Here is a 27,804-nt window from a genome sequence, read left to right on the forward strand (position 1 = left end):
ACAAGTAGAGGGTAGAGAAGTTTGCTTGTGTCCCACAGGGGCTCAAGAGGGACCATGGTTTCTATGCCCATTATAATTTATTATATTAATTTATATCCTGCCTTTTTCCCAGTACTGGGACTCAAGGCAGTTTACAAGATTAAAACATGTACAATTAAAACATAAATTTAAAAAGTTAAATAGAATTAAACCTACAGTAAAATTAAAAACATGTTAATTATTTATTTTTAAAACAGTAACAGATTAAAGGGGGGGGGGATCTCCAGTACATTAACACAGGTCCAGCCTAGTTCCAAAAGCCTGCCAGAAGAAAAGAAGAAAAGTTTTTGCCTGCTTCTGGAAGTGTAGCACTTTTGTAGCTGTTGCTTTGGGTGAATGGGATGCTTGCTGCGTACCGTGGCTGGGTGGGTGGGTGGATAGCTTCGTCCCTCCTCGCCCTGTCCCCTGCTGCTGTGGCGAGGACAGCCTCCCGGCAGAAGGGAAGGAAAGAGAGAGAGGGGAGGGGCGGGCTGGCTGGCGCAAGGCTCGCTGGGGCTTGTAGTGCTCGCCGGGGTCGCCGTGCGGAGGCGGAGCCGTGCGTGGAACTACAGCCCCCAGCGGCCCTTCCTCCGGCTGCCTGTGTACGTGGGCAGCCGCCGCCGCCGCCGCCTCCTGCGCCTCCTGCTCCTGCTGCCGCCGCTGCTCCGGGGCCGGCAGGCAGTGAGGGCTGGGGGCCCCACCGACCCACCCACCCTCCGACCCACCCGAGGGAGCCGGGGCCGACATGTGGCTGCGGCCCGAGGAGGTGCTGCTGAAGAACGCGCTGAAGCTCTGGGTGCTCGAGCGCTCCAACGCCTTCTTCGTGCTGCAGCGGCGCCGCGGACATGGCGAGCAGGGCGCAGGGAGGGGCATCGCCGGTGAGCCCGGGGGGGGGGGGGAGGGGGAGGGGGAAGGGGAAGGGGTGGGGGGCCCCGAGAGCAGGGACCTCCCCCACACGCCATGCCCTCAAACCAACCCCGCGAGGTTGGAGAGTTGGGGTGGTTTGAACTCGGGTCTCTCGCCCTTCCGTCCCCCTCCACACACTTTATTTATTAGTGCATTTACGGTATATCCTACTTTTCCCCCCTCCCAGGAACCCAATCCTCATTTTATCCTCACAGCAACAACAACCCTGTGAGGTAGGCTGGGCTGAGAGTCTTTGACTGGCCCAAAGTCACCCCAGTGGGCTTCCATGGCCGAGTGGGGGACTCGAACCCGGGTCTCCTGACTCCCAGTCCGAAGCTTTAGCCGCTACACCACACTTTCCATCCCCACAACAACCCTGGGAGGGAGGGAGGGAAGGAAGGAAGGAAGGAGGGCAGTCCTTGGATCTGGGTGGCTTAGAATCATAGAATAGCAGAGTTGGAAGGGGCCTATAAGGCCTTCGAGTCCAACCCCCTGCTCAATGCAGGAATCCACCCTAAAGCATCCCTGACAGATGGTTGTCCAGCTGCCTCTTAAAGGCCTCTAGTGTGGGAGAGCCCACAACCTCACCAGGCAACTGATTCCATTGTCGTACTGCTCTAACAGTAAGGAAGTTTTTCCTGATGTCCAGCTGGAATCTGGCTTCCTTTAACTTGAGCCCGTTATTCCGTGTCCTGCACTCTGGGATGATCAAGCCCACTCTGGGAGGATGAGCCCATTATTCCTCATCACCCCCCAGCCCCCCTGTGAGGTGGGCTTCCCGTGCTGAAGCCACACCGCGATTGTTTAACTGTACACTCTGTTTATTAATGCTGGGTTACATTTTGTTGCTGTCAGTTCCTGACTCTTCAGAAAGATGTTGCTTCCTTTTATTATACAATTTTTTTTCTTTTCCTGTTGCCCTAAGCCACAGTTTCCCCTTGGGAAAGAGGCAAGCAAATAAACAGAGGAGGAGGAGGATTGGCTGGCTGGAGAACACCCACTCAGGCGGCTGGGATTCGAACCCAGGTCCCTACAGCCCTAAACCGGTGTTCTTTACTACACCAGACCCGCTCTCTTTCCGTGTCCCAACTGGGATTAGGGTTGTGCCTGGGTGCAGTGGTCAAACATCCAGGAAAGGAAAACAAAACGAAATCAGGCCAGAAGGGCCATTTAGTCAAGGGGTGGGGAAATCTTGGCCCTCCACATGCCCTCAGACATCAAGTGCCATGAGCCCTTGGTGTGAGATGATGGGAGTTGCAGTCCAGCAGTAGTCACAGGTTCCCCCCACCCACCACCTTGTCTTCATCATCTTGTAAACTGCCCAGAGAGCTTCAGCTATGGGACGGTATATAAATTTAATAAATAAATAAATAATTGTTCCCCACTAGATGTTTTGGGGAGTGAAGCTGGTCATCGGGGCAGCCGCAGACTTCGATTGTGGTCCGTCTCCAGGATCTGTCGGGTGCCTGGAGTCACCCTGCGCTGAGTTGCCACGGATGGTTAACCTCTGGGTGGGTCATTGGACCAAAGGCCCCTCTAGCAGAACCTTCCCCAGTCTGGGCCCTTCCAGATGTTCTGGACTGCAATTCCCACCTACCCCAACCACACAAATAATGTTCAGGAAGGATGGGACTTGTAGGAAAACATCTGGAGATGATTCAAGTCGGGGGGGAAGTCCTTATATATATAGCCCAGGGGTGGTCAACCTGGAGTCCTCCAGATGTTTTAGACAACACTCCCCAGGACCCTTGACTGTTGGCCACATTGACTGAGGCAGATGGGAGTTGTAGCCCAGAACATCTGGAAGGACCCAGATTGCTTAGCCCAACATTCTGTTTCCAACACAGGGGGCAGCTGGATGCTTCTGAGAAATTTGCCAGGGGGTTGGGAAAGCAAAACACACCCCAGGTGTGTCCTGGACAGCTGGTAGTTAGAAACATACGGCCTTCTGTGCACGGAGCTTATGTTCGTTGCCACAGTGGTTAGTAAATGACAGCATAAGACGAGCGTCGTTGGGCCAGCCCAAGGCCGAAGCCTTGCATTTCAAATGGGGGCTGCCCAGATGCTCCCAGGAAATTTACCAGCTGGGCATCAGGGTCACGGCTCTCCCGTAGCGTCCCCAATGCTTGCTGTTCAAGAGGTACAGTGCCTCTGCAGGTGGAGGTTTCATTTTGCTGCCATGGGAGGATAGACCTAGCCTCGGGGAATGTGTTTAATCCTTCCCCCCCTTTCTTTTTTGGGTGCTGGGGGGAGAATTAAATCTGAGGCCATTGCTGTTGCATCCTTTGGAAGTGAATTCTGTAAGTTAATGAGTTCACAGTTTTTGTCTGTTCTGAACGTAGGGCCACCTGTGCCTTTCTTGTGAAGAAATCAGCAATTAAGCGTTTTGTACTATAGCGATAAAAGCATGATTACCTGCTGTCATCTCCAGATCCAGCTGCTGTTTAAAAGCACAGGAGCAAGGAAGTGGCCGCCTGGGCATGCAACAGGAAGCCTGGCTTAATCATGAACCAGCTGTGCGCTGGGGCGCCTGGCCCTGTCACTCCCGCTCGGCTCCGCCTGCTAGCGGGAGCGGCTTATCAAACTAACAATGGTTTGTTTGCAACCTGATGCCTGTTTAGGCAGAAAAAGGCCTCCATGCTGACCCAGGGATGCTAGACGTTGTAGGACTTTTTCCTGTCTAAAGAGGCATAGGATTGCACCCTCAGTCTTTCATCTGAACCCGGCAGCCGGGTTTGTTGCTCTCTTTACAAGCCAGAACCGTTTGGGGGCAACAAGCCAGGATCCCAGGATCAAACAACACGCTAGAGGGAGGAGCCAAGCGGGAGTGGATAATGATGTAGAAGCATAATAAAGACAGCCTTGCCGGACCTATTCTGCTGTTGTTGTTACTCATTGAAAAGTGTCAATGTGCTCGACACTTTACAAAGGACAAGAGACCCAAGGAGTTTACGGTCTAAAATTTGGCACATGAGAGACCGCGGTGGGCGGGGAGGGAAATTGGAGGAAGAGCAAACATGGGAAGAAGATGTGTTTGTTTTCATTCTGTGTACTGAGGATTACTTTGTTGGGGATCAAGGAGTATAAAATGTCTCGTCCCGGGTTCTGTTCCCATCAGCGGGTGGCCGGATGCTTGCGACCGGGACCGGGTGTTAACAACCTTCCCCTGCTCTTCCCCGGGACCTGGCATTTAGAGCAAGGCTGCCTTTGCACCTGGAGGTTTGATTTAGCCGCCCTCCCTAGAAAGCCAGCGATGGAGCCCACCTTGATGAAGTGGTCTTCTCTTGTTATTTGTGAAGCATTCGAAGCGGGTGTCCATCCCTGCAGCGCAACTCCACGGGCTGATTATTCATTGTGTGAAGCAAATGTGTTCCTATTGTCCATGGACTTGGCTGCCAGCCGGTTTGCTTGCAGGGGCCAGTTTGGTCAGAAGCTGCAGCGTTTTGTCCGTGCAAAGAGGAGCGTTCTTGAAGCGTCCCCTGCTGAAATGCCCTCCTCCATGCGAGGGCTGCAGCTCAGCAGCGCACTGCTTTCTGCGCATAGAGCAGATCCCACTTTCATTGGGCAGCATCTCCGGGCGAGGCTGGGGAAAAACCCCGTGTGGACATCCTGGACAGGGGCTGTGAGTCCCTGCGGGCAGCACGGAGCGGGATGGATCCGTGGCTGGATTCAGGACCAGGCAGCCGGGCCCAGTGGGGAGCCAGGCCCAGTGGGGAGCCGCAGCCCCCGCACCCCACGGGTTGAGCAGAATCCGTCCACTTTGGCCCTTCTGCTCAGTTTCTCATTTTTCTGAGCGAAAGTTCATCTCGGTCTGCTTCTGCATCGCATTACATTCTATTTTTAAAAGCCCGCACCAAAATGTGTCTGCATTTTCACGCACACATCTAATATATGCATTATTGTGCGTGCTGTTTCCTAACGTGGGCCTTTTTGTGGGCACTCCTTAATGTAGGCCTTTTGCAGGCAATTTCTCCTTAATTATTCATTACATTTCTCATCCCCCCCAATAACTAATGTTCTCTGGGCAGATTACAAACAGTTCAAATGTGCATAGAATGTGTTTTTATAAATTATTTCCACATCATATGCATTTTTGTGTGCACTTTTCTCAAATATACACAATTTTTCTGTGCACTTTCCCCTAATGTACACTTTGTTGTGCACATCTGGAGAATTATCGCAAAATTCTGTACAATGTGAATTTCCCAATGGAGGTGTGTTTGATTCATTTGTTGGTCCAGGAGGTGAGAATTAAGTCAGTTCCCCCCCTCCACCCCTGTTTATTTATTACTTTTCTCTACTACCCAATAACTGAAGCACTCTGGTATCAGGGCCCTCGGTGGGGTATCTGTGGGGCAGTGTGATGCGATGCCTGTTTGTTCATAAGCAAAACACGCCCATTGTCTACTAGCTGGACCACCTAACTGGAGACATCAGGATCGAACCTGCAGCCTTCAGCATACAAGCCATGTGCTCCACCACTGAGCCGGACTCCCTCCTGTTGCATCTTCCACAAACCGACCCCCTGGTATTCTCTAACTCCACTTCTATTCTTGTAAAGGGGCTTGCTTAGCTATGCACAGAGGGTCATGCCCTTACATCGTCAGTTTATGTCCTGCTCTTCCTGACCCTCTGAGCACACCTTTCAGAAATTTAAAGCGGCCAGCAATTCAGAAAGCAACCAACTTGCCATCAGCAATAAAATTAAGCCTAGTTCAGATAACAGACTGAATGTCTGTGGCTGAAAAGCCATAAGAGTGGCATGCCAGGTGAGCCACACGTGGGGGCTGCCACTAAAAACGCCCCCTCCCCCTGTTGTCTGCTGCCTGCCTTCGGAAGATGGAGGCTCCCAGAGAAGGGGATCAGTAGATGTACAGGTTCCTGTGGCAGTAGGCAGGTCTTTCGTTAGGAAGTATTTCTTCCTTTTGACGGTCCTCTAGGATCGAAGGCAGGGATTTATTGTGCGTTTGTGATGCCTTATGCGAGATTGTTTTCGGGTTCTTTAGATGATGTTGTGATCCTCCAATTTTACTTGTTTTCTCAGAGCACTTTCCCCGGGGGTGGGGGTGGTGTTGATTTTGGGGTGGGGGGTTAAGAATGGGGGAAATGGGTTATTATTTTTGAAAGCGCTGTTTCTGCTTCTATGTTTGTGCATTTTCCGCTATAGCACAGCTCCACCTAGATGTTATCTAGGAGTTGGTAATGGAAAATACCTTTTCTCCCCGAGAGCATCACCTAGTGTCAACCCCATGCCTACTCCATAGGAACCACGCTGCTGGGTTTCTCAAAGGGACGGAGAGTTTGTTTTGATGGCAGGGGTTCAAGGTTTTTCCACTGGTGCAGATTCCCCTCATTAAGAAGTCTCTTTGAAAACTTTTTAAAACCTTGTAGCAGGGAGTTCCGTGGACCTAAGACATGTCTTTGGAACAGGAGACCTAGGAGGGGGGAGCCGCATCATTTCAATATCCATAGCAGCTGGCTGTTGTTGGGGGAGGCTCTTCGGTGCCCGAGACCTAGGAGCGCTGTAGCTGGCCAGCATAGAGAATAATGGACTGGCCGGACACGCAATCCAGGTAGCCCAGTATCAGGGCCGTGGCTCCGTGGCAGAAGAGCCCCTGCTTTTCATGCAGAAGGTCCCAGGTTCAATCCCCGGCAGCCTCTCCAGGTGGGGCTGAGCAAATGCCTGCCTGGAACCTGGAGATCCGCTGCTGCCAGTCAGTGCCGGCAGTACTGAGCCGGACGGACCCAGGGTCTGGCTCAGGATGAGGCCCCTGTGTCATCTGGCCTGGTGTGACGTAGCTGCCCTGCCTGTCTTCTTCGTAGAGGGGGCCCATAGTCTTACGGCCTTTAAAGTGTTCGGAGGGTTTGTGGAAGCCCTCAGGGAGTGTCTTGTCTGCAGCTACCTGCCAAGCTGACAGGTGAGATGAAATGTGCAACAAAAGCCTTCTCGGCTTGCCGCCTCCTCCGCCGGGCTACGCCTCCTCTTGAAGCCGACTGTGGCCGAGGGAGGCAGGAGCCGCTGACGCTGCGGGAGAGGCTCCTGTCGCTGATGCAATCCCCAGGAGAGGGGACTGCGCTGGGCCACGTGTGTTTGCTGATCTCTCCGGAGAGCGTTGTCCCATTTTCGTCCTTGCGACAACCCTGCGCGGTAGGTCAGGCCGGCTTTGCACCTCTCCGTGCAGAGGTGTTACGAGCCCACCTGCTGACGCCGGCATTAGCCATTTCTAGCGTATTGCTGGCCGGCAATAAAGAGGGCCTGTTCTTTTCACAAACCCATCCTTGCCCAGAAGCAAGTTCTACTCACCACAGGCTCCATGCAAGTGGGAGTTTGCAACGAGGCCGAGAGGGAAGTGACTTTCTCAGAAACACCTGCAGAGCAGGGATCATAATTAAGCCATTGATTTTCCCAGGTAGCGCAACGATTGCAAACAAGGCAAGGATGGCTTCGGCTTGCTAGTGCCTGCGTGCGCAGTCACTCGCGTGGGTTCTTCGTTTCGGAGGAGGCCGCTCTCATTTCCTCCTCCTCCTCCTCGCCTTTGAAACATTCACGGAGTGGTGTGTTCCTCTGAGGCCAGGATCTAGGCTTTTGCCATTTATTTTACATGCAATGGTGCCAAAAGGGAAGAAGCAAAATAATGGAGCTGGAAGTAGCCGGGCTTGAGTCAGGGGGATGTTTTCTTTATGACTAATCCTGCGGATTTCAAACTGCCTTTGCCCAGTGGAAATCTGAAAAGAAATCATTGCCGTGCAAATGTTTTGGCCATAATTCATGTCCTTTGAAATATAGGACATTCACTGCTGGACCTTTGTTTTTTTAAAACTGCACATATTTTATTCCCTCCCCTCTCCCCAAACACACACACACCACACACATAATAGTCTGAGAAGCATGACGTCTTGGAGCGAGGGGCTCTTTAGGCCAAGGTGGATCAGGAAGAGGTAACTTTTCCCTGGTTTAACTAGAGCAGTCTGACAAACAAGCCAGTGTGGGGTAGAGGCTAAAGCGTCGGACTGGGAGTCGGGAGATCCGGGTTCTAGTCCCCACTCGGCCATGGAAGCCCACTGGGTGACTTTGGGCCAGTCACAGACTCTCAGCCCAGCCTACCTCACAGGGTTGTTGTTGTGAGGATAGAATGGAGAGAAGGAGGAGGACCGGGCAAAGCTGCCCTGGGTTCCCAGCAAGAAAAAAACAGTGGAATATAAATGTAATGTAGCAATAATAATTAATAATACTAATATGTATTATTAACCACTTGGGGAAACTGTCGCCTGTCATGTCAAGCACCGAGAAGAATGCTTAGCAGATAGTTGGGGGGGATTTCCTGCCCTGGGCTTCTTTGCAAGGCTGCCTTTTCCGCTGCTCTTTATTCAGGCCTCTCGGGCACCTCACGGAGCCTTGTTTTGCAAAAGCTGCCCTGGCTGAAGTCGGTGTCCTGGGAATGTGGACTCGTATCCCAGTGCTGTGTATGACCAATGCAGGGAAGAAATACGCCAAATAAATACCAGGTGTTTTGATAAAGTTGTCTGGGAGAAATGAAGCCAGCTGGCAAGCGCGCTCCGAGCGATGAATCATTCTGCCTGGGTGCGTCCGTCCGGCGCACGTGGCTGTAATCCTGCATGTAGCGGTTCTGGGCTCTTGGGATGGAGAGAAAGGTTGGGTTTGCGCATGCAGGAGCCGTGCCCGGCGTTGGGCTGGGGTGTGGCTCTGTGCGAAATGAGATCCGGGGCTGCCTCCGGGTACGAGGGGAGCCTGGGCAGGGCCTCCTCTTGTGGGGCAAGCAGGATTCCTCAGTGCTGGCGTCGGCACCCGGGTTGCTTGGGCAGCTGCTGGTGGCCCTGCCGGGCCCACAGATGACGCCTGCCCTGCCGGAAAAAGGCAGGGGAAAACCTGCCCCAGAATTCCAGCCGGCCCTGGGCAGCCGAGTCTAGCTGCATTTTAATTTCCCACAATCCCAGGTGCTGCACAAGGGTGCCAGGAGTTGACGCCAACCCCGGCTGTGCCCCAATGCTAAGGGCTACTTACTCCCTGCACTTCTGAAAACTCTTTCTCCGGTACAATGCCGTCGTTTCTTCCAAGGAAACCCCTTTGACATTGTGTGGCATGAGGATCCGGGAATAAATAGCAGGCACGTTATGAATTGTGGTCTGTGGAGACGGAGGGAAATAAGCTCCCTTCTCTCTCTAACAACACCAAAACTTGGGCTCACCCAGTGGGAGCAGTAGGTTCAGGGCAGACAACAGGAAGCGCATTTGTGCCAGACCCTGAGATGGCCCTCGGCATCGCACGCGGCCCTCGGAGCTGAAAAGGTTGCGCGCCACTGGTTTATGGGCTTCGGCGCTGTAAGGCGTGGCGTGGGCCACTGGCTTCGCTAGCTTTGAGGAGGGCGTCAGGTGCATTCACAGACAGGCCAATCAGTGGCTGTTGCTCCCGTGGTCCAAGCCCCACGTTCAAAGGCAGCGCCCCACTGCGGGCCGGAGGTGAGGGGGGTCAGATAGCAGGGAGAGATGGTTCCTGCCGGGCACCTGGGGGGGGGGCGCGTCTGGTTGGCCTTTGATGGGAACAGATTCAGAGCCTTTGGGCAGGGCAGGGGCTCTTTAGGGGCGTCCCTCTGATCTAGAATGGGAAGACCCAGAGCCTGGAAATGAAACGATCCAAGCAGCCGCTTCTTGACTAGCGTTTGGGCCGGGTCTTGGCAGTGACAAACCGGATGCTTAAGCTCTTAATGGCACTTCCTCTTGTGCAACTCAAGTGCACCAAAGCAGGCAACGTTGCCGATTCCAGCACTTTGGAAGCCCTGAGATGCCGATTCCGCCCTGGGTTCCTCTTTGCAGCCCCTGCCTTGCGCGTGTGTTTTATCCTCTGCCTTCCCTGTCGCTCACGCCTGGCCGCCTGCGCTTCTCAGCCGCTTCCTTCCTTCCTTCCTTCCTTCCTTCCTTCCTTCCTTCCTTCCTTAGAACATGCAGCCTCTTCCCAGACACCATGGGGGACGTGAAGCCCCCCCCCCCGATGGATGCTGCAGAAACCACCTTTATTTCTGTGACCTGCAGCTCCATCCTAAATGCCGAGGGGGGGGGGCGAGGGTTAGATTGGGGGCCCTTTCTGCCGTCCAAACATCAGCAGGCAAAGATGTTTTTATCCAGGCAGGCCTCCAGCATACAAGCTGGTCTCTTGCTGCAGGGTTTTTTAATTGGTGCTGTTTATTTCTTTTATCGTTGTGTTTTTAATTTGTTTTCTGTTGTGTTTCAATTAAGATTTTGTTTTTAATCTCTGTGTTATTCTCAACCGCCCAGAGAGCTTCGGCTGTTGGGCGGTATAAAAATGCAATAAGTAAAGTAATAAATAACCGCCTTGAGTGCTGTTTTGTGTGTGTGTGGTTGGGCTGAAAGGCAGGGTGTAAATGGACTAATGCAGGAATGGCCCCCATCCCACAGGCCTCCTGGTGGGGACGCTGGACGCTGTCCTGGACTCCACATCCAAAGTGGCCCCTTTCCGCATCCTGCACCAGACGCCCGATTCCCAAGTCTACTGGACCATCGCATGCGGTAAGGAAGCGCTCACAGCTCCAGACCGAGCAGCCTTGGGGCAGACGCTGAGGCTCTCGTCTGGGGGGGCCTCGTGGGTGTGTGAACGCAGCGTCAGCCTGCGTAGGAGAAGGCTTCACTTGGGCTGAGGGTGGGGAAGCGCCAGGCCTGTGGGACAGACCTGGGTTCCCCTCCCTGCCCTTTAGCTCAGCGGAAGAAGAGCACCTGCTTTGCGGCCACAGGGCCCGCCCCAGCGTCTCTCGTCAAAAAGATCAGCTAGCGGGTTTGGGGAAGACAGCCTGGAGCTCCGCCAGTCAGGCGAGGTGACGTGGGACTCAGCAGACTTGGACTTGCCTTTCCAGCGCTGAGCCCAGGTCCCGTCTTTTGTCTTCTGAGGCTTGGCCCAGGCAATTGGGAAGTGCACAGAAAGGATCTGAGTGATTTTGTTGGTTTGTGTTTAAAGGCATGTCCAGGATGCACGTCCGTCTCCCTGCCCTGCGAGGGAGCCGCTCACCAAAGGCCCGGCCGCCCGGAAAGCGCATTCCTCAAGCTCTCTTAACGCTTGACTGGCGAGTGGGTAGAAATAATTCTCAAAGACAATAAGATCCTTTGTTGTCCTCCTTTGCCCCGGTGTAAAGGCTGACGGGGTGATTTCGCAAATTGGATGTGCTAGTTAGACCAATCCCTAACGCGGCCCTGCTGACTTCCTCACCCGCAGCCTTGGCGTGACTCACTATTATTATTATTATTATTATTATTATTATTATTATTATTATTATTAATTTATATAGCACCATCAATGTACATGGTGCTGTACAGAGTAAAACAGTAAATAGCAAGACCCTGCCGCATAGGCTTACAATCTAATAAAATCATAGTAAAACAATAAGGAGGGGAAGAGAATGCAAACAGGTACAGGGTAGGGTAAGCAGGCACAGGGTAGGGAAAAACTAACAGTAGAAAGTAACAGTAGAAGTCTGCACAACATCAAGTTTTAAAAGCTTTAGGAAAAAGAAAAGTTTTTAGTTGAGCTTTAAAAGCTGCGGTTGAACTTGTAGTTCTCAAATGTTCTGGAAGAGCGTTCCAGGCGTAAGGGGCAGCAGACGAAAATGGACGAAGCCGAGCAAGGGAAGTAGAGGCCCTTGGGCAGGCGAGAAACATGGCATCAGAGGAGCGAAGAGCACGAGCGGGGCAATAGTGTGAGATGAGAGAGGAGAGATAGGAAGGAGCTAGACCGTGAAAAGCTTTGAAGGTTTTGCATTCGAACGCTTGCCGTGTAACCCTGGACAACCAGGAGCTGCACTCAGGAGAGTGAATGGGCCGGGGGAACGCTCCGTGTCTCCTCTGCAGAAGGGAAAGCCCTCCTCCACACTCAGCTTAGCAATGCAGCGCACTGCAGCAAGGACACGATCCGTCCTCCTCTGCCAGCCTGAAACGCTTTTCCTCAGAAATGTTTTTCATGGGCTTTACTAAGAATCAAAACTGCAGGTTATTTATTTATTTGCTGCATTTATATAACACTCTACATCTAAACACATTCCAGAGCGGTGAATGCAATAAGAGATAAAATGATAAACAAGATAAAAGAAATAAAACGCCCCATTAAAAATTGTTATTTTAAAAAACAGAGTACAGATAAAACCCGTGGCTGGTCAGTCAAGCAAGGCTTCCCGGAACAGCACCTGCCTGACCTCCTGAGGCAGGGAGTTCCATAGAAAGGGGGCCACCACACCAAAGGCTCTTCTCCAGGTGGGCTGCACTGAGCTAAACACACAGTGTGCAGCTCAGCACTAAGGTCTTCGGAAGAGGCCCTTCTGAGGGCTCCCTCACCCACGAAGGCCCGTGAAAGGGCCGGCTCCTGTGTTGCCCCCAAACTGAGGCATGTGTTCCAGAATTACGCTTGGCCTCCACTCTCCTGGCCTTTAGAAAGGCTGCCAAGATACATCTTTTTCACTTCAACTTTTAAAACATGCAGGTTTTTAAAAATGTTTTTCCTGTTTTTCCTCTTCATGTTTTCATTGTTGCAAGATTTTATTGCATCATTCATTCATTTATTTATTTATTTATTGCATTTCTATACCGCCCAACAGCCGAAGCTCCCTGGGCGGTGCACAAAATTGTTTAAATTGTTCTATGCTTCCCCGATGGCATTTTAGAAGTTAAAAGTTAATAATAATAGTAATAAGAACAACAACAACATTGCACCACAGGCGTCTGCTCCGTTTGTCTGCCCACGCACCCACCCACACCCATCGTCCCCATCTAAGGTGTGTTTTTTGCTTGGTTCTCCTTGCCTGGCACAGCCCGGTGAGGGAAGCCTCTCGCGTGCCTTCACGGAAGTGAAATGTATTTAACGCTCGTTGTCCTTATCAGGAGCCAGCAGAGAAGAAATAACGGAGCACTGGGACTGGCTGGAGAACAACGTCATGAAGACCCTCTCCGTGTTTGACTCCAACGAGGACATCACCAGTTTTGTGCAGGGCAAGATCAGGGTACGTGGAACAGGCTGCCAGCTGCTTCGAGCCTTCTTCCAGCACACCGTTTCTAGAGGGCTGCCTTGGCAGGGCCAGGGACTCCTGAGAGGGCATCGAAAGGCAGAGTTTAAATCATCTCCTCCTCCTCCTCCTCCTCCTCTTCTTCTTCTCCTTTGTGTTAACACATTTTCTTATTGGCCGCTGGGATTGCTGTGAAATAGGTTTCTGTTGGCACTGAAAACTGGCATTCTACCAGGTTGGCCCACAAGGGGTCTTCAGAGAATTTATTTATTTATTTATTTATTTTGTTACATTTATATACCGCCCCACAGCCGAAGCTCTCTGGGCGGTTCACAACAATTAAAAATAGTAAACATTAAAAGTATACAAAATTTAAAAACCATCAAAAACGTAAAAAACAGTATAAAAACAACAGTATCCATTTAAAAACAACAACACTGGGGTCCATTAAAAACAAACTTAACGTTGTTAAATGCTGTTAAAATGCCTGGGAGAAGAAAAAAGTCTTGACCTGGCGCCGAAAAGATAACAACGTTGGCGCCAGGTGAGCCTCATCGGGGAGATCATTCCACAGTCAGGGGGACACCACCAAGAAGGCCCTCTCCCTTGTTGCCATCCCCCGAGCTTCCCTCAGAGCAGGCACTCGGAGGAGGACCTTAGATGTTGAGCACAGTGTACGGGTAGGTTCATGTCGGGAGAGGCGTTCCATCAGGTATTGCGGTCCCAAGCCATGCAGAAAGACCCCTTCTTGAGGGTAGGACCTGAAAAGCCTCTCAAGTTTTGTTCTGCCCACTGGCACCAAATTTGCAGCAACTTTGCTCCATCGAAAGATCTTTAGATCGTCTATTTAGTCTTGTGCCAACTTCTCAGGGATGTTAGCATTAGGTTCGGATGGCAAAGTCTGTAACCTGAACTGCTGTCGGACTGATTGATTTGCACCATAAAGCCAGGAGGGCTCGACACTTGACCACTTGACCGTGTCCAACCATTCCTTGTCTCTGGCCTCCGACTGTTGACATGGGCGGATTTCCTGATGTTCGTGATCTTGTTTCCCCCTAGGGCTTGATCGCCGAGGAAGGTAAAGGATCTCTAATAAAAGAGGATGATCCAGAGAAGTTCCGCGAGGCACATATGAAGTTTGAGAAGTGTTTTGGACTGGCCGAGCAGGAGAAGCTGGTGACGTACTACTCATGTAGCTACTGGAGAGGCCGGGTGCCCTGCCAGGGCTGGCTGTACCTGAGCACCAACTTCCTTAGCTTTTATTCCTTTCTGCTGGGAGCTGAAAGTAAGTGGAGCCGAGTCACCCATTGGACTCTCCTTCGTTTACTTCCCTTGTGCATTTAAACGTTTGTGCATTTAAAAGGGCAATTTCCCTTTTTCTTTTAATGTCGGAAACAACAAGGGAATTTTTAAATGGCCTTTTACATGCGTCTTCATTTGCACACATCTATTTTTACTTGCGTATGAATTCTTTTTTATCCTGTCCTCCCTAAGTATCTTAGGGAAATGTACATAAATACTTTCCCCCCTTGTTTATCCTCACAACAGCCCTGTGAGGTAGGTCAGGCAGGCTGAGAGATGGTGACGGGTGGGGGATTTGAACCTGGGTCTCCTTGAGCCTCTAATCTGACACTCTGCTCTAGGGCTGCAGTCTGGGAATTGTGAGCAGTTCGCTGTGTGCAATGCTGAGACTGCAGTTCTGAGCCCACTTTAGACACCTGAGGCTAACTCCTGAGTAAACATGTCTAGGATTGTGCTGAAAGCCCTGTTGAAGTCAGTAGGATTGACTTTCGAGTAAAGGAGCACAGTGCTGGATTTCATATGCCAGACACTTACATAAATAATTTAGCGTTTTGCTACATCTTATTACTTCTAAAAATAGGATATAAATATTCATTTCTGGCTCATTAAAATGTGTTGCATTCAGTATGTGCTTCAGATAGCTTGTTACTGTAAACAAGGGGTGAATGTGCAGCGGGATGCTGAGGGATCGGTGGGGCAGGGTTTTAAGCACGGGCACTCATCATGACAGTCGCCACAGCCACGCCCCTCCGCCCCCCCCTCCCGTCCCCTCCAAGGAAGGTCCAAAAATGCAAGGGGGCAGCGTTGATTTATATCTCTGAGTTGTGTGAGAGTATGTGCAGGTAATATTTTCTTGTAAAGGGAATGGCTCTTAATTACCCATTCCAGGCCAAGGCCACCCCACAAATACTTTGCAGAACAACAGGGAAAACGCAGAATGACGTATTGTCACAAAGAAAATCCATTCCTCCCCCCAGCTGCGATGAGGATTGCAGCTAAGCTGAGAGGGACGCCTGGGATGGCAGGTGACGCACGGAAGCCGCCTGGGCTAGCTTGCTGGAGATGGGCGAGGGAGGGGCGGAACGGTCCGCCCTGCAGGGAGCTCTGGCACTCCGGTGCTGGGCTTCCCTCCCCTGGCGGGCCGCTCGGCTCCGGCACTGGATGCAGAGGAGGGGCGCAGGGCCTCGCCCGTCCCCTGGCAGCCCCCTCGCTCGCTTGCAGGCGATTCCACACTGGCTCTGGCTCTGGCTTCCCGGCGGCTGCCTTGGGCATTAGGCAGGGTTAGACTGCCTCCGGCAGCAGACCTGGAATGACATGAAAGGGCATGAAACCGTTAGTGATTTACTTTATTGTTATTGTGGTTACTGCATTTTGGTTGCCAGGGTGGCAGAGAGGTGCTTGTGGGACCTTCTGCCTCATGTGCCAGAGCCGCTTCTCTGGCTTCGGGGGCTCTGCGCACCTTGGCTTGTGGGGGGCGGGGAGCGCCGTCGGCCGCTCAGTCTCCTGCAGGCAGATGTCTTGGGCCGCTCGCTGCCACCGGGCGAGGGCTTTCAGTGCAAGAGTGGGGCAGCGCTTTGTACGTGGGCACGTTGAAGGCGAGTGCCGCGGGGCCGTTCTAAGGTCCAGTCGGCTGAGTTACGGAAGGCAGAGCCCCCGGCAGCTGCCCCGTGTCCAGGCAGCCCCAAAAGATGTCGTTGGAAAGGGTCCCGTTAGGGTTGAGCGAGAATCGCCAAGTTATTTATTTTATTCAGAACATTTCTTGGCCGCCTTTCCAGGCCAAGCCCTCCTCACAAGGTGGCTTACAATAAAATACATAAAGTATTAAAAGCAATAAAACAGCCATTCAAACAATAAAACTAACAAAGGCGCGAGTCAAGTTCTTTTCCCCCCCTCTGCAGTAAAACTTGTAATATCCTGGGATGAAATCTCGAAACTTGAAAAGACGTCCAACGTCCTCCTGACGGAGAGCATTCACGTCTGCTCCCGTGGGGAGGGTCACTACTTCTCCATGTTTCTGCACATCAGTGAAACATTCCTTCTGATGGAGCAACTGGCGCTCTATGCCGTTCAGAGACTCTTCGACAAAGAGGCCTTTGAAAGTGACCCCGTCCTCCACGACCCCTTGCAAATCACCAAGAGGCAAGAGGCTGTGTGTGTCTGTGTGTCCGTCCGTTCAGCACTACAGTACCGTGAACCCTAGACGCCTGACACTTTGCACGCATACTAAGGGGACCTTGGAGTTATTTTGAGTTTCAACCACAGTAATTAATTTAAATTACTTTAAATATCTCAGTGTGGTTGAAGCCTGCAGTAACATCTTCAGTCACTAGGGGGAAGGCTTGTGAAGCCGGGGAGATGCGTGGGCCAGGGGACAGAATTGCGTGGTGCTTCCTCTCCCTGCTGTGGGGTAGCCCCCTGCCCCGGGGAATAGAGAGGGCAAACCATCCCTCAGGGGCCTACAGAGATGCACCATGGCAGAGGCCATGCCTGGGGGGGGTATGCAGCCACGGTTGGTTCAGACAGGGTGGGCCAAGGGGGGCAGCGGTGTGTGTTTGCTTGGAGGCTTGTCAAACTAAGGGCTCTTCCATCTCGTACGAAGACAGGCGCGCCTCAAACAGGAAAGAAAAACCTGCTTTATGTGGGGTTGGAGGAGAAGGGCCTTGGTTCACTCTTGAAACTTGGTTGGATAGGATGCCCTCTTAGGCAGGGGCCGGAGAACCTCCTTTGCATGCAAAGCCTTCCAGGTTTGATCCCCGGTGCCTCTGAGCAGGACCCTGGGGAGCTGCAGCCACCTCTTCAGACCTGGGATCCGCCTCTAGCTGAAGCGCGCATTGTGTCCATTTCCAGCACTTAAGCTCCACTCTTCAGCCAGAGGGGTGACGCGCACTCCTTGCAGCCGCCTTGCCTCTGGCTGCCGGGTGGGCCTGGCGTGGGCCTCCCCCTTGCCAGGACGCTCTTCCTGGAAGGCAAAGTGGGGAGCAGCTCCAGAGGGCCCATTTGTGACCCCAGGTGGCCCAGATTTGGCCCAGGGGCTGGGGTAAAACACCCCTGCCTGAGTGCATGTAACTGAAACGAATGCTTATTGTTCCCCTTGGGCCGAGGGGTTGAGGGGGGGAGTTGTTGTCCGAAAGTCCATCATGACCCCCCCTTCCCTGCTTGGCCCCCAGGGGCCTCGAGAGCCGAGCCCACAGTGAGCAGTTCAACGCCTTCTTCCGGCTGCCCAAGGAGGAGTCGCTGTGCGAGGTGCACGAGTGCTTCCTCTGGGTGCCGTTCAGCCACTACAGCACTCTGGGGAAGATGTGCATTTCGGAGAACTACGTCTGCTTCGCCAGCCAGGACGGCTCCTTGTGCTGCGTCATCATCCCTCTGAGGGAGGTAAGCCGGGAGGGAGCCGGAGGCAGAAACGGCCCGGCCGCCCTGAGCGCTCTGCCTCCCCTTCTGGAACTCAATTAACTGCGGTGGTTGGCGGAGGACTCAAGTCAAGAAGCTTTTATTACCGCGGCGAATCGTTTCTTTTGTAGCCTTCCCCTAGATGTTTGGACTTCAACTCCCATCAGCCCCTTCCAGCATGGCCAGTGGTCAGGAATTCTGGGAGTTGTAGTTCCAAACATCTGGAGGGCATCTGCTTGGGGGATTCCGGCCTGATTGCATCGGTTTTGGCACGACTTGGGATCGTTGCCGGGGTTTTAGTGGTGTCTGTAAGCCGCCTGGAACCGTTTGAGAGGCTGGGCAGAGACGTTTTCAAGCAGGGTGGGCAACGTGTAGTCCCGAGGCTTAACTTTAAAAGCCCCCCGCCAGCAATCAGTTCAAACGTCTGGCCAGAGCAATCTGCCCCCCCTCCCCCTGTAGCCTGCCGGGCGGGAAGAGATGGGGATGTTAAAAAATGCAGAGAGGAAAGGAGGTGGCAGAAAGGGGGAGGGAACAGTGGTGACCCCACCCACTTTGGGCTCTGGCCACGCCCACCACGTGCACGCGGCCCCTGACAGCTTCCCCTCGAGGGGATGCCACCCTTGACCCCCGTTCTAGAGAAATAAGAACGGCAGTGGTAGCTGGTCCTTTCTGGTGCCGCATGGATGCGTCTCTGTGCGCCACTCTCGACGGAAGACCTGCTGTGATTCAGGCGCCGCGTGGCTATTCCTCCCCCCCCCCCCCCCGGTCTCAGTAACTGGAAAGCTTCCTTGGCAGATGGTGCGCGTGCTCAGGAGCGCAGCCTGGAGGTCACCCTGAGCATCGATAGCCGGCCTCCTAGCCGAGTCCAAAGCCCAGGCGCGAAGTCCAGGCCTTGCTCTGTGGCCTCAGCCACGGCCCAGGCTTTCCAGGAATCCGCCGTTAAGGCAGGGCTGGGCAGCTGGCGGTCCACCAGGTGTTTTGGCCCACGACGTGCATCCTCCCTCGCCATTGGCTGTGGTGGCAGGGGCTGATGGGTGTTGGGCGGAGACATCTGGAGGGCCGCAAATGGCCCACCCTTCCTTCCTTCCTTCCTTCCTTCCTTTTGAAGCCTTTGACCACGGGACTCAGCTTAGGGGGGACCCCTGTAGCCTGAGAGTGCAGCCCCTGAAGCAGAATGCTGGCCCAGGGGCTGACCGACGTCTTTGCCCCCTACCCCCCCGCAGGTTATAGCTGTGGAGGTGGCCGACCCGGCCAGCCGAGCGCTCAGCATCGCCACCCGAGGGAAGAGAGCCTTCCGCTTCTCCGAAGTCCGGGATGTTGAGCAGCTGGTGCCGAAGCTCCGGAGCAAGTGCGACGCCACGGCAAGCCTTCAGCGCCCTGCCGGCACGGAGGTGCGCTGGCCGGAAGCTCGCCGCGTTCCCTGCTGTGGCGGCGTAGCTGGCGAGGGCCTTGGCGGGGCAGGGGGAGCGTCTCACAGGCCGGCTCCGTGAGCTGAGGTGGCTTCAGAAGGCAAATCCGGGGGAGGGGGAGGGCAGCCATTGGGGCTCCTCCAGGTTGGAGGGCAGGATGCTGCTGGGGACCAGTCCCTTGGAGTCAAGAGGGGGCCGTTGCCTTCCTGCCCTCGCAGGCGCCACCGTGGGGAACGGGGCCGGAGGACCAGAGCTGCCCCAGGACATTTTGCTGCCTGAGGGGAGGGGGAGGGCGGCACTTTAACTTCCCCTCCGCGCCGGCTGAGGCACAGCGTCCTGCGCTGCGCCAGAAGGCAGCCGCTCAGCTCCAGGGGCCCAGGGCCGGCCACGGGCCACAGCGCTCTCCTCCCACGCTGCAGTCCAGGCCCTGGGCGTGGGGCGTGGAGCGGCAGCATTCCTGGCCATTTTGTTTTTGCTTTTGGGAGAATGCAAAGGGGGGGGGCGCACATGTTTCCCCCCTCGGCCTGGGGGGGCGCCCAGTTGTGTGTGCGGCTCCTTTTGCAAAGCGCTCATTGCAGGCGGCGGCGGCTGGCCCAAGCCCCGACCCGCTGCTGGAGGACTACGAGGGGCAGCCGATGGCTAGCCACAAAGGCAGCAGCAAGACGGTCAGCACGGAAGCCCTCATGACGGTCTTTCACCCTCAGGATGCGGAGAACCTGGATGCCAAAATGGTAAGAAGGGCCAGGCTCCTGCCCCCGCCCCCAGCTCCTGGCTCACTGCCGGCTCTGGGTCTGTCCCCCGTTGGGTTTCCGGCCTGGGTGGCTGCGGCAGGCTGCCGCAGCGCAGCCCAGAAGGAGTCCGCGTGAGGTGGCTTCGAAGGGCGCCCAGGCCACCCTGGGCTGCCGTGATAAAAGCGTCGTGCCCAGATCCCGGGGAGACGCCCTTCCGCTCTGTTCAGTGTGAGGCAGCTTGCGTGTGGGAAACCACCTCCAGGGTGGCATGAGGTCTGGGAACTAAGCCCCACGAGGGCCGGTGGAAAGAGCTGGGTGTGTTTAGCTCTGAGAAGAGGAAGAGGAGGCACTGCAGTGGTCTTCAGAGGAAAAGGAGACGATTTGTTCTCTGTTGCACCAAAGGGCGGGACGACGTCCTAACAGTGAGAGCTGTTCAGCAGTGGAACAGACTGCGTCAGGAGGTGCTGGGCTCTCCTCCACTGGACGTATTTCAGCAGTGGAACAGACTGCGTCAGGAGGTGCTGGGCTCTCCTTGGTTGGAGGTATTTCAGCAGAGGCTGAACGGCCATCTGCCTGGGATGCTGCAGCTGCACCCTGCAATGCAGAGCCTGCAGTGAGCGGGGGCTGGACTAGATGATCTCTGAGGTCTCTTCCAACGCTATGGCTCTGTGAGGCATATGGCAGGGGGAGCCAAGCAGGGGCACTCAGGGCAGCACGGACGAGCACTCTGCTGGTGAACAGTGGGGCAGAATACTCTGCAGCGCTGGCTTACCGTGACGTCCGAAGGCGGCCAGGGCCTACATAGTGCTCACCCTTCCCGGATGACCCTGCCACCAGCTGCCTTCATCCCCCGAGACCTTTGCTCTGTGTCCCTCCGCTCTCGTAGAGCAGCGTTGGTGGGGACACAAGCTGGGGCCCCTTTGTTCTATGGCACCGAGGTATGGAGCCCCCTCCTAGAGAGGTTGAGCAGGGGGTTGGACTCGATGGCCTCGTAGGCCCCTTCCAACTCTGCTATTCTATGATTCCATGATAAAGTGGCACACAAATGGTTTTCTAAATAAACCAGTGTTGTCAGTGGGGGGAGGCAGGAGAATTCTCGCTGGGGACTGAGGCTGTGAGGAATTGGCCCACCAAAGGTCCCCTCATGGGTTTGTGGCAGAGGCGAGATTTGGGCCGGGGGCATCCTGATTCCGTGAGGGGGTCTCCTCTACTTCTGAGCCACGGCGATCCTGCAGGGCTCCTGACGTTGCCTGTGTTTCTGAGCGTCCTCTCTGGAGCCACGGAGCCACACCTTTAATCCAGCCTGCCTTGTTCTGTGGCCACAAATGCCCCCGTTCTCAGTGGGGGGGGGGGCCACGCTCGGCCCACGGATGGCGGTGCCTCCCCACTGCCAGAGCGGCGGCCTCCGGCTTGGTCTTCCTCCCGGCTGCTTTTGTCGCCGCCACACTGGGTGCCCGAGGAGACCAGGTGTATCCTGAGCCGATCTCACACGCTTCTCAGTGGCCTTTCTTTTGCTAGCTGAAAGAAAAAATGAAAGAGCAGTCCTGGAACATCCTTTTCATCGAATGCGGCCGTGGCGTTAGCATGTTCCGGACGAGGAAGACGCGGGACCTGATAGTCAGGGGCATCCCCGAACTGCTGAGAGGAGAGCTCTGGCTTCTGTTCTCAGGTGCGGCCTGTCCTCGTGGCCAGGCGTCGGGATTGTTGTTTGATTATTGCTGTTATTCTTCGTTACCTTCATGCCCCTGCCGCCCCATAAAGAACGAGTCGGCAACACTACAATCCGCAGTGAAATTGCAAAGCCCCTGCGTGAGCCAACGCCGCTCTTGAGACCGCCGCCTTCAGCTGGGCAGGGCCCGGCCTTTCCCAGGCCTCTGTGTTTCACTGGGGGGCCTCCCTGGGAAGGCGCTCCGTGCTCTCAGAACTCACTTGCGAACAAGCTCCCCTTCTCAAGCAAATGCAGGGGTGTCACGCCAGACGTTTGACAAGCTGATGTTTTCTTTCCCCTTGAGAATGCTAGCATAGGAGTGTGTGCAGTTAAAAATTAAAAGTGGTGTAGGAATTTTCAGAAATAAATAAACGAGTGTGTGACAATAATAAATGTGTATGTGTAGACGGAGGGGGTGGTATGTATCTTAAGCACAGAATTTAAGTATCACATTGGGATTGATTCCCAACTTTGGATCCCCGGCTGTTGGACTACAGATCCCATCCGTCCTGACCATCGTCAGGATGGATGTTGTAGTCAAACAAGATTTGGGTAGCTAAGGCTGAGAAAAACTGAAGCGGGAGGGTGCTGCAGGACAGGAATGTTGTCCCAGTGAAGGGGGGGGACCCATCATTGTGCGATTCACCCACGAACACGTCAGGAGCCCCAGTTCTGAGAAGCCCTGGTCTACGCGTTTCCGTCACCTGCCTGTTCTAAATGGTGCCCCTGCAACAGGCGAGGCGTTTCCAGTGGTGTCGATCCGGCTCAGGCCCGAGGCTCAGGCCCGGGGGAGGGGGAGCAGGGGCCGAGCCGTGCTTCTCTAAGTCCCCGTCCCGTGGGGGGGGGGGGGGCGCTGGGGTGCCCTGCGAGGGAGCCCCGCCAACGGCCTTGTGCTTGTCGTTGCGTAACAGTGTGCCCTAACCACGTTGGCAGGCGCAGTGAACGACATGGCGACCAACCCGGGCTACTACACCGCGCTGGTGGAGACGTCCCTGGGGACGAGCACTCTGGCGACGGACGAAATCGAGCGGGACCTGCGGCGCTCGCTGCCTGAGCACCCGGCGTTCCAGAGCGACACGGGCATTTCTGCCCTCCGGAGGGTCCTGACCGCCTACGCCTACAGGAACCCCAAGATCGGCTATTGCCAGGTGGGCCCAGCCCGTGGGCTCCCTAAGCCAACGTCGTTCTCATCTTGAACCGCTGCCTGTTCTTTTGACCCCTTTTCCATGTAACGGTCAGGACTGGTTACACCCAGGGCACCTTTGCCGGTTGTTGAATGCAACATTCAGCGACAACTTGCCTGTGTGAATAGCCAACATTAGTCCTGCTCAGAGTAGACCCACTGAAATGACTGCGGCTCATTCGAGTACCGTTGGATGCTACCCTTTACCTCCACGGTGGAGCCTTTCCGTGGAATCCGTTCGGGGGCCGGGAGCCCCCGCGTAGAGCGGAAGCGAGGAGCCCTGTGTGCGCTGGGCCCAAAGCCCGCCCGCGGCCCCTCCTGGAACACCGGTTGCTCCGCTCCACTGACGCCGGCCGTTGCGCTTGGTCCTCCGCAGGCAATGAACATCCTGACCTCCGTGTTGCTGCTCTACGCCAAAGAGGAGGAGGCCTTCTGGCTCTTGGTCGCTGTGTGCGAAAGGATGCTGCCCGATTATTTCAACCGTCGAATCATTGGTACAGTTTCACTTTAACCTTCGTTTAGCGTAATAATCACTTTTTGTGAGCAAAAGAGCGAGGCAGGAACTTGTTAGTAGAGAAGAGCAAATTCCAGGACTGGATCCCCATAAAAACGTCACAGGAGCCCTGAGGCTGGGTCAGACCAAGAGCCCACGTAGTCCGGTGCCGCTCACACAGCGGCCCACCAGCCGTTGGCCGGCAATGGACAAGCAGGACACGGTGCCACCGCACCCTCCCACCCATGTTCCCCGGCAACTGGCCTATATAGGCTTGCTGCCTCTGATCCTGGAGGTGGCACCGAGCCATCAGGGCTAGCGATAGCCTCCGCCGCCTCCTCCGGGAATCTGTCTCGCCCCCTTTGCCTTGGCGGGCCAAACCGGCTGGTCTCCCCTGGCTGGGTACTGCAGGGTTCCAGGTGAGGGCCTTTCTGAGCCCTGCGGGGGGCTGCGGCTGGGGCGCCCTGCCTGCACAGCCACAGAGCTCTGGCGCAGCGCAGCGCCCTTCCCCGCGCCACTGGCCGCTTGCAGGATGGCCTGAAGGGAACGGGCGAACGGCTGCAATGTGTCAGGCGTTTGAGTGAGATGGCACAGCGGAAGCTGCCTGCCACTGAGCCAGGCCACGGGTCCGTCTCGCTCAGCGTTGTCCCCACTGACGTGGAGCAACCTGGGATTCAGGCCGGAGCTTTTCCCGCCGTTCCCGGAGATGCCGGGCATCGGGCTGGGGGCTTCCATGGGCCAAACCCGGGCTCTGCCACGGAGGCCCCCGTGCGAATGGGCCCGTTCCGGCTGGCCTGCCGCCTTGAGCCCGCCCTCCTCTCTTGCAGGTGCCTTGGTGGACCAGGCCGTCTTTGAGGATCTCATCCGGGAGCACCTGCCCCAGCTGACGGAGCACATGACCGACATGACCTTCTTCTCCTCGGTCTCCCTCTCCTGGTTCCTCACCCTCTTCATCAGCGTGCTCCCCATTGAGAGCGCCGTCAGCGTGGTGGACTGCTTCTTCCACGACGGCATCAAGGCCATCCTGCAGCTGGGCTTGGCTGTGCTGGACTACAACATGGACCGGCTGCTCGCCTGCAAGGACGATGCAGAAGCCGTCACGGTCCTCAGCAGGTAGGGAGGCGGGGAGTCCGGCCCTCGCTCCGTCGGGGGTCGACGCAGGGGTCCTCCCTCGCCCCGCCTGGAGGGAAACTGGGACCTTCTGCGTGCAAAGCAGGGGATCCAGCAGAGCCTTTTTTTGCGGGGGAAGCAGCCGAAGGGCGGAACAGCACAGGTGAGCGCCAGCAGCGACCAAACCCAGAGCGCCGTCCTCCCAAGGCAGCTGGTGGGGAGATGTCACCATCACGATGGCAGTAACCAGCATGGCTCTCTGATCGGCACTGAGCAGGGAGTCCCACAAGCCAGTTGCCTTCTCCAAGGAGCCAGGATCTGCCCTGGGGCATTGAAAAAAGCCGGTCCTGGGCTTGGGGGACCTTTCTTGGGAGGGTCTTTGACACCGTTGGAAGCCCCCACTGAAAAGGCCCCGCTTCTGGCAGAAGCCTCCCATGTTTCCCTCAGCAGTGGCCCCCAAAGCAAAGAGGCTGCCAGCCCCTCCCTCCACGTTTTGCACGTGCTCCATTCCCCCTGTCTCTTTCCCACCGAGGTTCTTCGACAGCGTCACCAACAAGGACAGCCCCCTGCCTCCAATGGTGCAGCAGGCGTCCGGGGTGAACGAGCCCAAGAGCCCGCACCGCAGGGTGGACATCACCGACCTGATTCGAGAGTCCAACGAGGTGAGCGCGGCAGCGGCTTCCGCGTGCTCGCTGCAGCAGGGGCGGCTGGCTCTCCCCGACCTCGCCCCACCTGCCCCTGCCGCAGCCTGTTTGGAAAACTGCCTTGAGGGGGTGTGAAGGCAGGCCAGGAGTGTTAGAATAAGCCCGTCCAGGGTGGGGGCAAAAATACAAAACAAAGGCTGGTGTCATAGAATCATAGAATCGCAGAGTCGGAAGGGGCCTGGAAGGCCATCGAGTCCAACCCCCTGCTCAATGCAGGAATCCACCTTACAGCATCCCTGACAGATGCTTGTCCAGCTGCCTCTTGAAGGCCTCTAGTGTGGGGGAGCCCACAACCACAGTGTCCTGTAGCTCCTGTTACTCAGAACTCAGCCTAGGGGTGGGGCGGGGGCAGTTTAAACTTTTAGAACGGGGAGAAGCTGCACAAAAGCTGGGGGAGCCACCAAGCCACGGAGCGCCCAGGATCTCCGATTCCGGCGGGGCTTTGAATCCATCCTGCGTTTCAGTCTGAATCAGCTGGATCGCTAAAAGAGCGGTCCCAGGTGCTGAGCCCCATCCCCACAGTAGGTTCAGCACCCCGGAGAGCAACTTTGGATCAGTTACCGCAGAGCCTGGCTCCCCGCTGCCCCCTCCCCCCACTCGCAATGGCAGGCCTTGGCCCTTGGGACCAGGGCAGCCCTTGGCCCTGCTCATCAGGTAGCCAGCGGGGACTTACGCCAGCTGGCTCCGTGCAGTGAGCTCAGCCTTCCTGTTCTCCTCCTAGAAATACGGCGACATCCGGTTCGAGGAAGTGGAGTGCATGCGCCGGCGGAACCGGCTGCACGTCATCCAGACCCTGGAAGTCACCACGAAGCAAAACGTGGTACGTGGCCTTTTCGGCACGCGATGGCAGGTCATCGGGAGAATTGGTTGTTCCTTGTCGATTGGCGCTCGAGGCCAACAGTTCTGCCCCCGTTTTATCGCGTGAAAAATGAACACTGAAGCAGAGAAGGAGAGAGAATGTCAAGGTGAAAAAGGAGTGGTTCTAGAGGACTGCTGGGAAAGGGTCCCTGCCAGGGATGAGAGGCGCGGGGACTCTCTCTGGAGTTAACGTGGCGCGGGGGTGGCCTTTAATTGCATTTTCTGAACCGTGCAAACAAAGCAACCAGGGACCTGCAATAAAATATTGCAGAGTAGAGTGTTGCTGTTCAGGGTTCCAGCTACTGCATTCCACGCCCCCTCCGATTTTCAGGTTCTTTCCCCACTTCCTGCCCCCCCTCCCAACCGTCAGTCAGTCCTCTCTGATCGCTGAGCAAGCTCAGTCCTTCTGGGGCTTTGATGCCTCTTTTGCATGGATGGTGCCGTTTTGGCTACTGAAGCAGCAGCACGCGCAGCCTGGACATTGCAGAGAGAAGGAACAAGACCATTCAATCAGAAACTGAAAAGGGGGCAGTTAAAATAGGGAAGGAGGGACATAGAAAAGAAAGGATCTTGACCCCATAGTTTGGGAAGGCAAAGCAGGTTCTAACTGGCTCTTTCCGTACTTGTAAACCTGACGGAAGCAGCCTCTTCCGTGCGAGTTGAGATCCGTGAGCGTTCGAGCGAAGCACCTGTGAAAGACGAGAAGGCGGGTCGTAACTCGGCTCTCTCCTTCTGCCGTTCGTTATAGCTGCGCGTCGTCTCCCAGGACGTGAAAATCAGTCCCAGCAACCTGGAAGAGCTCTATGAATTATTCAAGGTAACACGTTGCTTCTGTTTAATACCCCTATTTTGCAAAAGGGTTTCATTTCCAGCGCGGTATCAGGCCACATTGCACTTCCAACAGAATGAAGGAAAGATTTGATTAGGTCTTACTCCCCTGGGTCTGTGGTGGTTTTAAATAAAAAATACAAATGCGAGGGCCTCTTTCCTTTCTGCGGTGGGCGCTTGCCCAGTTTCGTAGAGCGCCAACTCCCACGTCAAGCGAAGTAAGCTGGCTGGATCTCCTCCGTTCACTGCAACGGAGCAGGAACACTGTTCAGGTACTCAAAAACCCATGTTGCACGTCTGCGTGCGCCTGGCAGCTGGGATTTCTGACGTGCCGCTTCCGGCAACGCCGCCGGGGCAGCCGCGTCCATGTGCAGCCTGTCCATGTGCAGCAGCTCTCCTGCGCCAAGAGGCCGCCCTGTTCATTGCAGCCGCAGTGCTTCTTGGTTGCCAAATGTTGGCAATCGGGGGAAGGGTGCCGTAGCCGAGGCCGCCGCAGTGCAGTTTGACAAACAGCGTTGGCACAGATGCCGAGACGTCAGAGCCGGCTTGTTGAAGGACTGGCAAAGCAAGACGTTTTGCAGAACTCTACGGCCCCTGTGCCTGTCCGGCCCTGCGATGTCGCGGGCGGGGCTGCCCCACGCAGCGCTGGTCGGACCCCTTTGGGCTGGCGGTTCTACCGAGCTGGGTTGCACTGTTCTGCCGACCGTAAATTGACACCCGGACGCGGAAACGGCGTTTGTCCCTTCCAGCCTCCTCCTCCTTTGCCACCGGCACTCCGGCGTCTCACTCTTTGCCCCCTTTTGTCTGGCTGGCCTTTGCAGAAGGAGCACTTCCTCTCCTGCTACTGGGGGGTCGGCAGCCCGGCCCTGAAACACCACGACCCCAGCTTGCCCTACCTGGACCAGTACCGCATCGACTGCCAGCAGTTCCGCCTGCTCCACCACCTGCTGAGCCCGTGGGCCCGCTGCGCTCACAGGGACTCTCTGGCGCTCTGGACCTTCCGGCTGCTGGACGAGAATTCTGACGGCCTGATCAACTTCAAAGAATTCGCCGGGGCTCTCGGTATAGTCCTTCGCGCGTGCCGAGGTTGGGCCTTGCGCTGTTGTTCGTCTCGGGCTGACACCCGGGCTGTCGGGTCGGGGTCTCG

At 55.4% G+C, this 27,804-nt stretch overlaps 1 protein-coding gene across 1 annotated transcript in view; it reads left to right on the forward strand.

Annotated features, from left to right (window-relative positions):
- Window positions 1-667: 667 nt before the first annotated feature.
- TBC1D8B (TBC1 domain family member 8B) overlaps window positions 668-27,804 on the forward strand; it is a 35,307-nt gene continuing 8,170 nt past the window's right edge. Inside the window, exons 1-16 of the mRNA XM_063141843.1 lie at window positions 668-896; window positions 10,357-10,467; window positions 12,820-12,938; window positions 14,001-14,226; window positions 16,142-16,382; window positions 17,411-17,618; window positions 18,857-19,024; window positions 19,621-19,773; window positions 21,292-21,442; window positions 22,415-22,629; window positions 23,041-23,158; window positions 23,985-24,270; window positions 24,800-24,929; window positions 25,693-25,791; window positions 26,578-26,646; window positions 27,479-27,719. Coding sequence (XP_062997913.1) covers window positions 764-896; window positions 10,357-10,467; window positions 12,820-12,938; window positions 14,001-14,226; window positions 16,142-16,382; window positions 17,411-17,618; window positions 18,857-19,024; window positions 19,621-19,773; window positions 21,292-21,442; window positions 22,415-22,629; window positions 23,041-23,158; window positions 23,985-24,270; window positions 24,800-24,929; window positions 25,693-25,791; window positions 26,578-26,646; window positions 27,479-27,719 — 2,668 coding nt within the window. The 5' untranslated portion in view covers window positions 668-763. The remainder of the gene's footprint in view (window positions 897-10,356; window positions 10,468-12,819; window positions 12,939-14,000; window positions 14,227-16,141; window positions 16,383-17,410; window positions 17,619-18,856; window positions 19,025-19,620; window positions 19,774-21,291; window positions 21,443-22,414; window positions 22,630-23,040; window positions 23,159-23,984; window positions 24,271-24,799; window positions 24,930-25,692; window positions 25,792-26,577; window positions 26,647-27,478; window positions 27,720-27,804) is intronic.

The sequence above is a fragment of the Elgaria multicarinata genome, chromosome 15 (assembly GCF_023053635.1).
Source record: "Elgaria multicarinata webbii isolate HBS135686 ecotype San Diego chromosome 15, rElgMul1.1.pri, whole genome shotgun sequence".
Classification (NCBI taxonomy): Eukaryota; Metazoa; Chordata; class Lepidosauria; order Squamata; family Anguidae; genus Elgaria; species Elgaria multicarinata.